The 14537-nt window shown below is 42.8% G+C and overlaps 2 protein-coding genes across 8 annotated transcripts in view; one reads left to right on the forward strand and one right to left on the reverse strand.

The window, feature by feature from the left end:
• The window catches only part of ScsbetaG (Succinyl-coenzyme A synthetase beta subunit, GDP-forming), a 54897-nt gene extending 46597 nt beyond the window's left edge, over positions 1–8300 (reverse strand). For all 4 annotated transcript variants that reach the window (XR_008610318.2, XR_008610317.2, XM_050170395.3 and 1 more), the window contains exons 1-4: positions 8217–8300; positions 7559–7703; positions 6956–7055; positions 5832–5922 (exon numbers count right to left, since the gene is read on the reverse strand). Coding sequence is in view for 2 of the 4 variants with exons in the window: in XM_050170395.3 (XP_050026352.1) it covers positions 5832–5922; positions 6956–7055; positions 7559–7703; positions 8217–8273 (393 nt within the window). In the remaining 2 variants the exon portion in view is untranslated. The remainder of the gene's footprint in view (positions 1–5831; positions 5923–6955; positions 7056–7558; positions 7704–8216) is intronic.
• Positions 8301–8320: 20 nt separating this feature from the next.
• Positions 8321–14537, forward strand: part of LOC126521667 (cyclin-D-binding Myb-like transcription factor 1) — a 93027-nt gene continuing 86810 nt past the window's right edge. The window contains exons 1-2 of one of the 4 annotated variants that reach the window (XM_055065802.2): positions 8321–8379; positions 9253–9445. In XM_055065802.2, coding sequence (XP_054921777.1) covers positions 9256–9445 — 190 coding nt within the window. In that variant the 5' untranslated portion in view covers positions 8321–8379; positions 9253–9255. The other 3 variants (XM_050170392.2, XM_055065803.2, XM_050170390.3) reach the window with 3 other exon arrangements.

A 14537-nucleotide genomic window follows, 5' to 3' on the forward strand; every position in this document is an offset into this window, starting at 1 on the left:
ATTCACTGCATGCTTGGAAGAAGTATTCAAGCTATTAAACTTGGAAGGTTAAGGAGTAAAGATCGACGGCGAATACCTCAGCAACTTTCGGTTCTATTTAGCAACACTGTGGACGAGTTACAACAAATGATTGAGAACCTTAGCAGGGAGGGTGTAAGACTGGGGCTGAAGATTAATATGCAGAAGACAAACATAATGATAAATAACCAGGCAAGGGAACAAGAGTTCAAGATGGCAAGTCAACCTCTAGAGTCTGTGAAGGAGTATGTTTACCTAGGTCAACTAATTACAGGGAACCCTGACCATGAGAATGAAATCCACAGAAGAATAAAAATGGGTTGGATCGCATACAGCAGACATTGTCAGCTCCTGACTGGAAGCTTACCATTATCATTGAAAAGGAAGGCGTACAATCAGTGCATTTTACCGGTGCTGACATATGGTGCAGAGACTTGGAGACTGACAAAGAAGCTTGAGAACAAGTTAAGGACTACTCAGAGAGTGCTGGAACGAAGAATGCTAGCCATAACTCTAAGCGACAGAAAGAGAACGGTTTGGATCAGAGAGCAAACAGGTATAGACGATATTCCAATTGACATCAGGAGAAAGAAATGGAGCTGGGCAGGCCATGTAATGCGCCGGTTAGATAACCGTTCGACCATTAGGGTGACTGAATAGGTACGAAGAGAAGGGAAGCGCAGTATGGGATGGTAGAAGACTAGGTGGTGCGACGAAATTAGGAAATTTGCGGGTGCTAGTTGGAATTGGTTGGCGCAGGACAGCGGTAATTGGAGATCACAGGGAGAGGCCTTCGTCCTGCAGTGGACACAAATAGGTTGATGATGATTGTGTGTGTGTGTATGTGTGCGTGCATGTATGTATGTCCTCGCCTAACCTCTTTTTCACCAATTCAGGTCACTGGGTGGTCCACAGTCAAATGGGTAGAACAACAGGCTCTGAAAGAACCGAGTTCAAAACAAACAGTCGGACTAAAGTGGCTCAATGTGCCACTACGCATGTGCCACTCTTCAATCAGCCTCTTTGACGCTAACTTAGGTTACAGGGTATGTGCCACTCTTCAATAAACCTCCGTACTACACAGTTACAAATTTCAAGTTTATCCAAATGCTGTTACACACAGCAACTTGGTAAATGGGTATGTGTTACTGGGCATGGGCCGCCATTGATAATAATCATGATATAAAACATGTCATCAACAATTGCCCACCAACCATAAGTTAGATTGCTAATAGCATTAAATCACCAATAACCTATATGTACATTGTATCTTACCAATTCATTGTATTTAAAGAATAATAAACGGGAACTGAAACTAAACTGAAACCTTAAAGGCTGGATGCACCGCCAGTGTCTTTTTCTTGTGCATCTGGTACCTATCTAACAACAGGGGCCATATTTCGTAAAATATATTTCATTCATACTGTTGAGCAGCCAACCACTGCATTAGCAGTGCTGCAAGAGTCAATAATGGGAGCAACAAAAGTTCCAAATGACCTGGAACATTTCAAAATACTGCTACAGTTATGTGGATGCATTTCCTGTTCATTTCCTGTACTTTCTGTTCACTGAAAGTTGTGTACATATACTTAGCAACACTTAGCAACTGCATCCCAGGAACTTAATAAAAATGTTGATTTGAAAACCGTGAAATGCTGGAATTTTATTATAATAGGAGTTTGCATTTGATATTTTTATGTTTATTTTGGCTTTGTGGATCAGAAGGTGCCACTATAAAGGCATTCCAATGTTCCTTGATTTATTGTATGTCGATTGCTGCAGAATTTGTCCCAAAATGCCCCTTGTGTCGTTCCTTTAACCCTTTCAGGGTCAATGACGTAAATATATGGCGCCATGAACAAGTCCAAAATGGTCGATGCCGTATATTTACGGTGCCGTCTGTACGTTTAAAAAGTGCGCCAATTTCCTAATTTTTTTTCTTTCTTGGCATGTGCTGCCACTATCTGGGAATACAGGGAATTTTTTTCTTGCGCCTCCGTCTCTCGGTTTTCGTTGCATGGTTTGTTTTAGAGCCAGTTTGCTCAAGTGCATCAATATACACTACCGCTTGCGCATTGGGGCGCGTGCAGCGGTTTGGGTTTTGTTCCGCGAGCGGTTTCGGCTTCTTGTGCTCACAAAACTGATGGCTATCTCGTTACTAATCGCTCGAAGGGCAGCCGCCTGTTTCTCGCTCATTTAGTGCTCACAGGGGTGAGCACAGGAAGGATGCCGCCGTGCATGCATTTTCTTTCTTCTTTTCTTTGAGAGACTCGCAATATCTAATTGCCTCTGGTTGGCGATAAAATGAAGACTAGCAGAAGTTTGTCACATGTTTTGCTTTTTTCACGGGCACACAACCACACAGTTTTCTTGGGTGCACTCACCTATGCAGTTCAATTAGGCTATGGACGTAAATATTAGCGTAAGAGCAGGAACATTTGAGACTTGCAAAATATTCTCATGTGCGCATATTCTAAGCCTTGAACTATAACAATGCATTAAATTCTTAATTCTTATAAGTTAATTTCCTTTTTTATTGTTGTTATTCATGAATAACGAGTACATATATACCAATGCAAAATATCTTTTTCTCACTTACGGCCACCCTAGAAAAATTACGGCAAATTGTTTTCGAAATAGGTCCCTCAGAGGAATTGGAATCTGCAGTAAAATACATCGACCCTGGGCGGTAGCATATGGCGAAAGAAATCGACCCTGAAAAGGTTAATGAAAAACTCAGAATAACATGGAACAGAGTGCAAGGGATATGGAATTTTGTACACATATGGCTGAATGCTTAAAAATTGCACCAACTTGAGTAAAGGTGGACTGGCAAAGGAACCTCCCGAAGGGTGCATTCTATTGCCTAAGTAATATAAGCTGAAAAAATCAGTGGCCATTTTCAGACAAGTGAACTGCGCATGACCTCCTCATGCTTCACACATCCAAGTTGCTACTGCAGTACCAAACTCAATTTTTAAAACAGACACTAAAGAAAAACACTGAATCAGTTAGACTGATAAGTATTCTTTTAAAACATTCCTTCTGTGAATTTGATAGTAGTAGGTTGATTACAAGAAGAGAAAAATAAGGTCAAAATGCAATTCTTGTTTTCCAATATTGTGCTAAAACAGCAGTGCCCGTACATCAGCATGATGTATTGCACTATTTTCTTTTTCTTTCCGTATTTGGGTCATTGTGGTTCAATACAAGTTCTTGAAACTTGCACAGTTCAGTCTCTCATTCAGTTCGGATACAATGCAGCCCAGTTTTACCGATGAGAAATTAAGTAGGCCCAAGCAAACAATGTAAAAGTCCACAACGGTGGGGCAGATTGGTGCAGAACTTCCAAGGTGGCGTGAACACCTGTGTTTTGCTTTTTCATTTTTCTGGCTTATCAAGCCTCTTCTGATGGTAAGGCTGGCTTATTCAGCATTGCAGAAGCATACTTTACCAATAAAGCTTAACTTTAGCATTTCTTTAAGGCGACCCTGAAGAGCAGTATTAGTACTAGCGTTATCAGTATTAGTGAAGAGGAGTGTCAGTGTTATGTAAATTATGTTTCTATAATATGTTTTTGTAATTCTGTGCAGCAGAGTCAAGGCTACACGACATGCAAGCGCAGAATCTTGCACAGTGAGCACAGCGAGATGTAGTAGTGCAGTAGTTCGGAACCTGTTGTATGACTGAATAGCCTTGACAACTAGTTTTGTTGGCAGGAATTTACATGGAATCTTCTCTTCAGGTTACAGGGTGGTTTATTGTGTTAATTTGATCTGTTCTTTAATATTTACTTAGGCTCTATGATACTGAAAATACTCAAAACAGAGTACTCAACTTGTTTGAATGAAAATGTGCAGGGAAGAAAAAAATTAATGCAACGCTGCCATACAGACATTAATTTGCATTGAAAAGTACAAACAAAAAATTTATTTAACAGTGGCTAAATTCATATGTGTAGTCGGCACAGCTACAACACTGCAAAGGTTGCTTCCCTGGGCAGTGCTCCATCCTTCACATAAATAGTGTCTGCAGACTTGCTTGTGTGGTATCGTTCCAAGCTGCTCTTTTATGTGAGAGGAAAGAATAAGTTGGCTCTGAACCATCTTGAAACAGTGCACAAGAACTGTGGTAAACGTTTACTAATTCTAATTAGGAAATCAGCTACACATACAAATATCAGCAAGCACACTGTGTACAAGTGGATGTTACAAGAAGGATAAGAGATGGCGCCACCATCCCGTACGATGTGCTGGCCGAGTGCACCTTTTGAACCCTCTGCTCGTGCTGTCTCTGCAACCCTCCTTCTGCTTTGTATCTTGAATATCTTGAAGACGCACACCTTCTTGGTGTCAGAGCGAATATGGAACACATTTTCTGCCGCTGCTATCACGACAGATGACCTCGCTGTGCAGTTGCAGTCTTCGTAGATGCTGTCGCCGCCTGCACTGCAGCGCTTGCCACTAGCGAATGACAGGACGTGGAAGGGCACCTTTAAAGGCGTAACCCCATGAGAGTGATCTTGTGCACGACGGCGATGAGAGACTGCTTCGAGCAACGAAACGGGTCGTCGTTTGAACGGATCATTCTGTCTTGTTGCTCAGTTCTGGAAATCTAGAATTCGTGATCCGTCACCTGGATGTGCTACAAGCAACTAGCCAATAGCGAAAAGCCGGAACTGGATGTACAGTGCTCACGGAATGAAATGGGACACGGAACATTTAGTAGAACCATACATGTGTGCAAAGTACGCGAGAGCACCATGTCATGTCGCTAGGAATTTGGTCACCAAAGGTGACGAGGACTCTGATGTAAGTGTACGCGCCGGAATTACGTCGATGTGACATGAACTGTAGCCGGTTGAAACGAAAGTACGCGCATTACTTAGCCCTAAATTGACGCGTTTCATTCCGTGACCACTGTACATCACTCAAATACTACCAATTGTAGCATGGAACGAGCAAATGATTGAACTTTTATACGTGCAAGAACAAGAACCTATTGCAAGACCTTCAGAAATATTTTATACTGCTTTTTACAGTAAAATACATTAACTTAAATTAATAAAGCACACGTCATGCTAGTTTTGATGCGTATTTGCTATCCTCATACCGCCAACATGGGGGAGACGTCACTCAGAATCGTCGCTCACATGGGGTGCGACTTGTAGGTGACAAGCGAACACGACAGCCATCTCCATCGCATCGCTTGGCGCTGTGGCACGCAAGATCACTTGCATGGTGTTTATACTAAGACGTGTTTGCCCCCTTGGTTGGTCAAAAAGGCCTGTAGCTACCACAGTGCTACACAGAACTACTGAAACAGAGTATAGTACACTGAAAATCTCTCTTTGTCTTGAGCGAAGATTTGGTAAGCTAGAAAATGTGCAAAAATAAAAGACAGTGGGCAATTTCCCTTTAAGTTCCTGTGACAATTTTTCATATTGTCACGGATTCTGGCATTTCCTCTGGAAGGGTTTATGCACCTTTACTTTCTGACTAGTGGCTCAGCATGTAAACAGCCAGTAAAATGTAAAAGATGAACTTCAAAAAAAAAAATTCATTCTGAGGTTTTACAAGCCAAAACCACAATACGATCATGAGGCACGCTGTAGTGGGCAGCTCCAGTTTAATTTTCACCACCTGGGGTTCTTTAACATGCACCCAATGTTAGGTACAAGGGCATGTTTTTCATTTTGCCACCATTGAAATGCAGCTGCCGCGACCGGGATTCACTCCCGCAATATTGCGCTTAGGAGCGCAATGCCAAAGCCTCTAAGCCACTACGGTGGGTTGTAAAAGATGAACAAGTACCTTGTTTACTGGGACGCCATCCTTTGGTGTCTGCTTTGTGACCAGCTTATAGCCAAGCATCTTGCTCACAAGCTCTGATACTTGGGCTGGGCTAAAGAAGAAAAATGGCAACAAGGAATGCTAAGTTATGCTAGACACTCCATATTTGTAAAGAGTCTGCATGTCACATTGGTGTGTTCTTTGAAACTCATCACTTTCATGACAACAGCATGCAAGTATGTGTTCAGAGTCTAATCGGTGACTGTGTTAGGTACTTTTCAACTATGTGAAGGGCTAGAAAAAAGTGGTGCTCAACTTCAAGTGCAAGATTTCATAAGATATATACAGCTAGGTCTACTGCTAGAGGGTCCCTGGAATGTTTTCTTTCTTTCTTGTGCCTAAGCGAATGGTCTATGTTAGGAGGGGTCTCTCCCATGCAAAGCTTTCTCTCACCAAAAATTATATTGTAGTGCACAATACTAAAAGAGCTATCTGTATGAGACTAATAACTACTTTCTCAAGCCATGGCCTCCTTCTCTTCCCTGTCTTGCATTCTGCATGGTTATGACTATGTCCTGCCTACTTGACCACTAACACTTTACTTGCAGTGGCACGAGCCTTGTCTATTTCTGATCAGTTTGCACAAGTGCACTTCCACTTCTTCTAATATGGCCACTTCATTCCTACACATTCCTTTTCAATTAATAAGCAAATAAGTTCGGCATAAATCTGCAAGGTGGAGGGTGTTTTACGAAAAATAAGATCTGTAATCCAGCCGAGAGCAGCACGAAGCTGCAAAGGAAACCAACTTGGTTAGGACAATAAACAATAAACATTCAGTTGCAACAAACCCTCAATTTGATAGTAGCGCTGTCTTTCTCACATTAATCTGTCCTGCATGTTGTGCATGTTACGCCTTGCATTATCAATTACCAAACTAGCCCAACAGTCAATGCTTATTTCTGCCGTAAAGAATTTTGTTTAACCACTATGCCCCACATACTTTTGACTGAAGGTGTACGCATTAGAGAATACCTGCCAACTGTCTTACAACACATGGTACCTTTAAGCAGCAACAGTTTAGTTTATGTGGTTACTTCACTAATACTACAAAAGTTTTTAAGTTGTGAAACAAATGTCATTACTCTTTAGTGAGTTTTACTCCACCACGAAGACCGCTGCTGAACGTCCCTTTTCCTCTCCCACCAGCAAGTATTTGTGCCTTGATGACAAATTCTGCAACATCTGCAAACAGAAATGGAGCAACTAAGCTAGAGACATGTTCAAGAAAAATAAAAGTTCCTAGTGTGTGCTTCTGCAATATTTTTCTTGGAAAGCTAGAATGTAGTTAACATGTAAACATGTTCTTGCCTGTGGGAATTGGACTTTTAAGGAAAGCAGCACTTCAATACTTGCATGTTACAACAGCTCTCAGTTTGAAAGACAAGTTCATCCTGCATGGTGCAGAAGAGCCTGGTCATATTTGATTCCTACTGCAAGGATCAGTGGGGTGCTTGCAAAAATGTGTGCTGGTCCACTCAATGTAATCTTGCTTCTTTTATTGTGTTTATGGGTGTAAATCCTCGTTTTTAAAACAACAGATTTATGACTTTAACGTTTGCTTGTAGGTCGAGTGCACAACTAGTGGAAATAGCTCAAACAAGCATGCAAAGAAAAACGATTACGAAGTGTGGAGGTTTACGGTCTATATTCAGTTGATCTGCGAACCGCTTAGCACGTTAACTTACCAAGTGTTTGCGAAATCTCCTGAGCTTGAGTGACATTGTCTGCCACTTTGAACCTCTGGACAGTAATGCCATTGTCAGCCATTAGCTGTTTGCTTTGATATTCGTGCAGGTTTAAACACCTCGATGACATAGGCGCTAAGCATGCCTGTAAGAGAATTGTCAAAAACAAACGAACTGAGCACATGTACCAGGAAGGTCGCAAGCAGCTTTTGTCCAAGAATTTCATCGGCAGGTAATACAAAACACGGATCGGAGCTAGCCGAGAGGAACATCATACATGCGAAAATTACGGAGTATACTTCCCTTTAATAATCACCTCTGGAGGCAGACGCTAGCAGCCGTACTCGCCACAGGGAACCGGTGTGCCGGAGTCCGATGCTTTCAGTTTCCCATTAGCATTTCGCCTTTCAGAACTCGAAGTGAATTTACTATTGATAGACAGGTTGTGCTTGCTCGCAAATTCCTTTTACATTTCCATTTTTTTTCAACAGAGAGCCAAGACGATACATTTGACCTAAGCAACTCTCCGGTCAAGTAACGATTACAAGGCATGCCCCTCAGAAAGAAGTGCCGCAAGAACCATGGCTCTCAGGCACGTTTAACAGAGTGAACATGTCACCAACACTTGTCGACAGAGCTGACAAATAGTTTTTCTCACCTGTTTTGCCCAAAGTCCACCTAAGCGTAACGCACGTGACAACCGCACAACCTCCATGTTTCCTTGAGACGACGGAGAGGATCCGAAGGCTCTCTGCCGACTCCGAAAGCGCCTCTGGTTGCGAGAGTTATCAGGGTTATCTCGGGAGCCGCGCTAGCTGACGGTGGGTACGGCCGGTGCGGCTTATCGGCTGAATGCCTTTGCTCACAGCTACTTGTTCTCAACGGCGGTAAGCACCGCACGTCTCTTTTGAATTAGCGTTTTCTTCCTTGCGGACCTCCTGGAGGCCACTTCTGCGTTCGCGAACGCAAGTTTAAAATGAGCGCTCCGGGCTGTAGCAGCCGCCATTTTCCATCATCCTGGCATTTTCTCACATTCCCGGATAATCCTCGGGTCCCCCAATCCCCACGTTGCTAGGCGACCGCATCAGCGATAAACATGGGCATGATGTACGCTACGAAAATGTTGTCTGAAGGCCCTTTTTACCCAAAGCTACAACATTCCATAAGGGCACAAGTTCCTGTCAATCAAGCGGGCCCTTGATGAATCGAGTCAGTAAGCTGTCGCACTCGCGAAGAAGAAACTTCTCCTATGCCTCCACACGAGGTCTGTTGTCCTCTTAGCATTCTGCTGAAACTGTATTATTTTGAGTTGTTTCTGGTGTTTTTGAACGCTCATTTGACTTGATACTCTACTGATCAACGCTGAGCTTGTGTAATAAAGCTAAGCGAGGTTCCCATTTCTGTTGACATTTTGTATCAATATCTTACATATTCAGGCGAGCTTTTTTTATTACTGTTTTTTTTATACATGACCATGTAGCGGAAAAAATAATGTCCACGTGTTCTTTAAAGTAAAACGGATTAACTAGCTGTGTTGCATCTACAATTCTAGCTGCTTGTGCGTCGTCTTCAGGCACCAGCCTTACATGCGGCCTGAAATGCCCAGGCATGATTTAATAAAGTACATTTTTTCTGTTATTCTCCGCTATGAGCGTACGGTTAATGATGTATACTCCCGTGTTTTGTACTCGTAGGTAATGGACCCGGTCCGAGTAGCAACGGTGGGCGTTCAAGCCGACACACTTGATAGCCCCGTTTTAGATGGGGAGATCTCTGTTGGACCTGTATCGCCATGCCATGGTTCACTTGTAATGGATGGATGTGAAACAGCATACCTCACCGATAACAGCATCGAAGAGGAGGTGGTTGTGGTGGCTGATAATGCCAGTAAGTGTCAATGCTTGTTTGCAAGGATAACTTTTTTTTCTTATGTGATGTAGGCAGCTCACAACCGTTGGACAGTTGCACTTCTTGGAGTAATTTAACTACACTTCAAACAATAATGTATAAATCGAATGTACACGTCAAAGGTTTGTTCATACAATTCTTGTTGGGATAGGGGAGAGCGAATATTCAATACTTCGAATACGAATCAAACAGTCCTCACTCTTTGATTTGTATTCGATTCGAGGATTCGCCATGCGAAATTGTTGAATGTACATTTCTGTTTGAATGTAATAGATATCAACACCTATTGAGGTCTCAATGGAAACAGACCAATACAAGTGGGGCTGTTCGAAATGATTCTGCAGCAGGACAACTGTGGATGCTGCAGAAGTTTAATGGCGCTTATCACAGTTTACAGTTGTGAGATGAAGTTATCTTCTGTTATTGAACTAGCTTTTATAACTTTCATTCTACTTGTTTATTGTATAGACTGGTACTGTCTACCTTTCACTGCTGAAGGTAATTGTGTACAAGATAAGAACCAGTTCTTTGTCAACTCACCTTTTAGCATAAAAGCTGTGCTGCTGACCTAGCCAAAACCGCAAGCTTATATGTGTACCAAGACAAAATTTTTAGTTTCATATTTATTTTTCTTTAACACATTGTGGTCATCCTTGTCTATGGTATGAAGCCTCAGTTCCCTGAGAACATAAATAATTAAATTATGTTTTATTGACACCGATTCAAAAGCAAACACCAAGTTGGGGAAACATCGAGCTTGGAGATCAAAGCTGCTGCTTCATCACGCACTAAGTATCAACAGCCACAGAGGCCAGTAAGCAGGCTAAGTCACCATAACTTTCCAGCTCTTGCTATATACCGGGTGTTTCAGTGAACACCTCCAAAATTTTTTTATTAATTGCCTGTGGCATATAGCACACTCCTAGTCCATGAGCTGGTCTACTCAAAGAGGCGGGCATTATTTAAAAAAAAAAAAAAAAATGAAATGCATGATCGACTAATTAACAAGAAATCACTAATTTAGCTAGTTACTTTATGGCATACATTTAGGGTTGTTAGTTTTTGGGTTTTATATATAATTTTTTAAGAAGGGGGGAAATCCGGTGCTATTTTTCAAAGTGATAATCAGGGAGAAATCGTTTCTTATTTTTTTGTGTGTGTGTGTGAAACCATTCCGAAGTACAGGTTTTTTTCAGGTTAAATTTACAGATGTACTAAGTAGTACACTCAGTTTATTTTATCAGAAGGTATCCCGGGCTTTTTAACTCTAACACGTTAAAATTGGTATTTGTTTCAATCTGGTAATCGGCAGTGGCGTAGCCAGAAATTTCGTTCGGGGGGAGGGGGGAGGGGGGGCTCGGCTCACATTGCAGCTAGGCCTCCTCCTTATAGAATTTCTATACGGGTCAGATACAATAATAATAACTGCACTGCCATTGCCAAAGATGCTGCAAACAAATTCTTAAATGCTACACACTGTCAAGACAAGTAAAATATGTATTTTTTCATAAAAGAATATACTCATATGTCCCAAAAATTGTGCCCAGAATAGCTGACATCAATTCTTCCATGTTTTTTGTCTATTTAATAACTAAAGAAAATATCACATGAACTTAAGAACTATACCAGTTTGAAACCAGCAAAGTAGCGCATGCCGCTGGTATGAAAAATGTAAAGGTAATGAAATGAACAAGTGGAGGACAAATATTTTAATGGAACTTTGTCATTCAAGAACCTTGTTTACATTTTCGTACATGTGCAACGACCAGGGAAAAATCTCAATGATGCTGTCCTTTGTTACAATGTATTGCGCAGGAGCAGCTGTCACCGGTCGTGTATTGTGAGTAATTGCACCGAAATCATAGTCGCAACAGAGAGCACATATAAAAAGCAGGAGTAATGCAAAATATACGAGGGCAAGTCAAATGAAAGTCCAATGCGAATATATGACGAACAGGGTACTGTACTGAAAAGTAGTCTCCATCAGCATTTAGACATTTGTCTCACCAACGAGTCGCGAGATGTCCGTCTTGCAAGACTCCTTGTGTTGCTGCTTCAAAATGTCTGTAACTGGCTCTTTCACGTCATCGTCCGATACGAATCTGGTTCCCTTGAGGTGTTTTGTCAAAAGCTCCAAAACATGGAAGTCGCAAGGCGACAGGTCTGGGCTGTATGACGGATGTCGCAGCGTTTCCCACTTGAACTTTACCAGTTTTGTATTAACCACATCAGCGACATGAGGACGGGCATTGTCGTGTAGTAAGATGACCCCATTCCTCAATTTTCCACGTCGTTTGTTCTTGATTGCAACACGCAGCCCATCCGGCGTTTCACAGTATCGGAAACGATCTCCAGGTTTAGCAAATTCGATCAGTAATGGCTCCTGACGATCGAAAAAGACAAGTCAACAGCACCTTTCCACTGGAAACGACGGCCTCTGCTTTCTACGGGGGTGCTTAATTTGAATTTTTCCACTGTGAGCTTTGCCGTTGTATTTCAGGCTCGTAGTAGTGGCATCATGATTTGTCCCCGGTCACAATTGCAGACAAGAAGTCGCCACCCTCATTGTGTTACCGGATCAGATGAGTCGAGGCAGCGCCGAACCTCTCTACCTTCTGGTGGTGGTTCAAAATCTGGGGTATCCATTGCGCACACAAGAGCTGATAACCGAAATCTTCACGAATTATGGTGTGTCCCAAACCGCGACTGATGTTCACACTCGCTGCTAATTCGTCAATGATTTATCCTCCGTTCTTGTCTAATCAGCTCACCAGCCTTTGCAATTGTGTTGAGGGTGATTGCAAGGTGACTTTGGCCCGGTCTTGGATCGTCTTTGCAACTTTCACGTCGTTCTTTGAACCGTTTGCTCGAACACTTCACAGTGGCCAATCAAATGCAATGTTCAACGTACACGGCAGCCATACGGGAAACACCTTTGGCAAACACTTTTTGGGAAGCACCTTCAGCTATCAGAAACCTCGCAACACCACACTGTTCAACTTTGGGAGTGTCCATTATGTCACGCAACGATGTTCAACCCAGTGTCCCTTATGTAAATGAGATGCCTGTGTGCTACGTGCATGCCTCGCAGATAATGAACCGAGCCATTATTGTGCGGAGTGGGTAGGCTCACTTTCATTTTGCTCGCCCTCATATATTAGAATGTGAAGATACAATGGAATATACAAATGCGAAGATACAGCTTGATAAAGGGTGAACAGGGCTCGGGCGGCAGCAGCGAGCCATGGCTACCTGGACTGAGGAGGCCACGCACCTTTGGGCTCAAGAAGCCTGGTCTAGCAATAAAATTTATTTCTCTCTCTCTCTCTGGAAACAATGTTCACTGCACATGTATACAAAACCTCGCAACAAGGTATTTAAATATACATATAAGTCTCCAATAAATCTACGTATCTATGAAAAGGTCACTGTATATAATGCGTCAAACTAGGCAAATAAACATGTTGCACAACCACAGATTCACAGATATCAGCCTCCCCTCTATCACGTGCGATGGGAGGTGGCGGGCTTCCTCCCCGCGTTTTTCCCTTGCGTACACAAGACTGAGCCACCATTCTCAGCTCACCCATGCCACCCCCCACCCTCCTTACACTTTCACTCACACATACAGCATGCAGCGCACGGTCACAATGTTATCGCCTTTCGACTTTATATGGAACATGAGGGCGACGGCAGGAATGCGCCTGGAGTGTCCATATAATTGCTATCGCAATAATATAATAAGAGTATCCGTCAACTGAAGCGTCCCGTGGCCCATTACTTTCCGCAAATGAAGAAGTAACAATATCGAACTTTCACCATGCTACAATTTCCTGCGCCACAATAATGTATTTTTTTCTTTTGAGTGGCAGGGGCACGAAAATGACAAAAATTCAAAGGAAAACATGTTGACCACAATCGAATGCCTACTTTGGGCACTTAATGTGGCTACCAAAGGAATATCGAAGAAAACGTGAGATGCTTGGTCCACAGAGAATCATGCGCTTACTGCTCGGTATCCTACACAGGTAAGACAAAATTTTCCAGAGAGGTTGCCCTGAAGCGAACGCATTGCAATCCTTCGTGTCCCCGCAGTAATGGCGGCGAGTGACCATGCATGGTTTCTTTTTCTCGTCTGCTAGCGAGAAAGCGTTCAAAACTCTGCGAAGTGAAAATCCACTTGGCCAGAGAAAAACAAACACGCAAAGAAGTGCGTGCGTGCGGTGTTCAAGGCAACACTAGAAAAACGCATGTGCTCTGCCAGGCTCCAGCAGCCCGGGGATAGTGAGAACAAAAAAAAAAGAAAAGAAAGAAAGAGGGTCAATGTGTCCTTGCGAATAAAAGTAAAAGTAGAAAAACAAATGAGAATGTGGTTATCCTTGCTGGCGTTAGTGTCTTGACATGGATGCTTTGGCGCAGGTGAAAAAAGAATGCTATTATTTACTGTGACATTACGGCAAAAATGAACAACCACAACGTTTCGTCTCATCGAACCTCGCTGCGTCCTTTGTCAATTTGTCTGGTAGTGTGTCGATTTAGTTTGTCTCATTGTATGGTCCGATATACGACTTTAGATGAGTCAATGCACCTTTGGCGTCAAATGTTTATAACAACATTAAACCCACAAGGTTTGGAAATTGAAAATCTAAAGCATGACTTTAGAAATGTCAATGCACCTTTCGCATCGAAAGTTTATGAGAACTTTATGTCTATAAAGCTTCAGAATTGAAATCCATGTGCTCCATAGATTTCGTGGCCTCTGCGAGATGTGGCGACGAGCCCGCTCACCATCGAAATGCCCTTGAAACTTTGTGCTCGGATGGGGATCCTTGCATTATGTGACCGGGTGTTGCCGCGAAATCCAGCCCGATTTCGCTATGTTCACGCTGAAATGTCTTTTCGAGCATGAAAAGGGCATTCTATACAAAATCGATAATGATTTTCGGCACTGGGGGTTGTTTTGGTCGGCGGCGCATGACAGCACGAAAAAATTTCGAGGGCGGAGCTGAAGCCCCATAAGCTGCTCCCCCCCCGCTGGCTACGCCCCTCGTAGTCGGGGAGGACATCGATG

Source organism: Dermacentor andersoni, chromosome 6 (assembly GCF_023375885.2).
Source record: "Dermacentor andersoni chromosome 6, qqDerAnde1_hic_scaffold, whole genome shotgun sequence".
Taxonomy (NCBI): Eukaryota; Metazoa; Arthropoda; class Arachnida; order Ixodida; family Ixodidae; genus Dermacentor; species Dermacentor andersoni.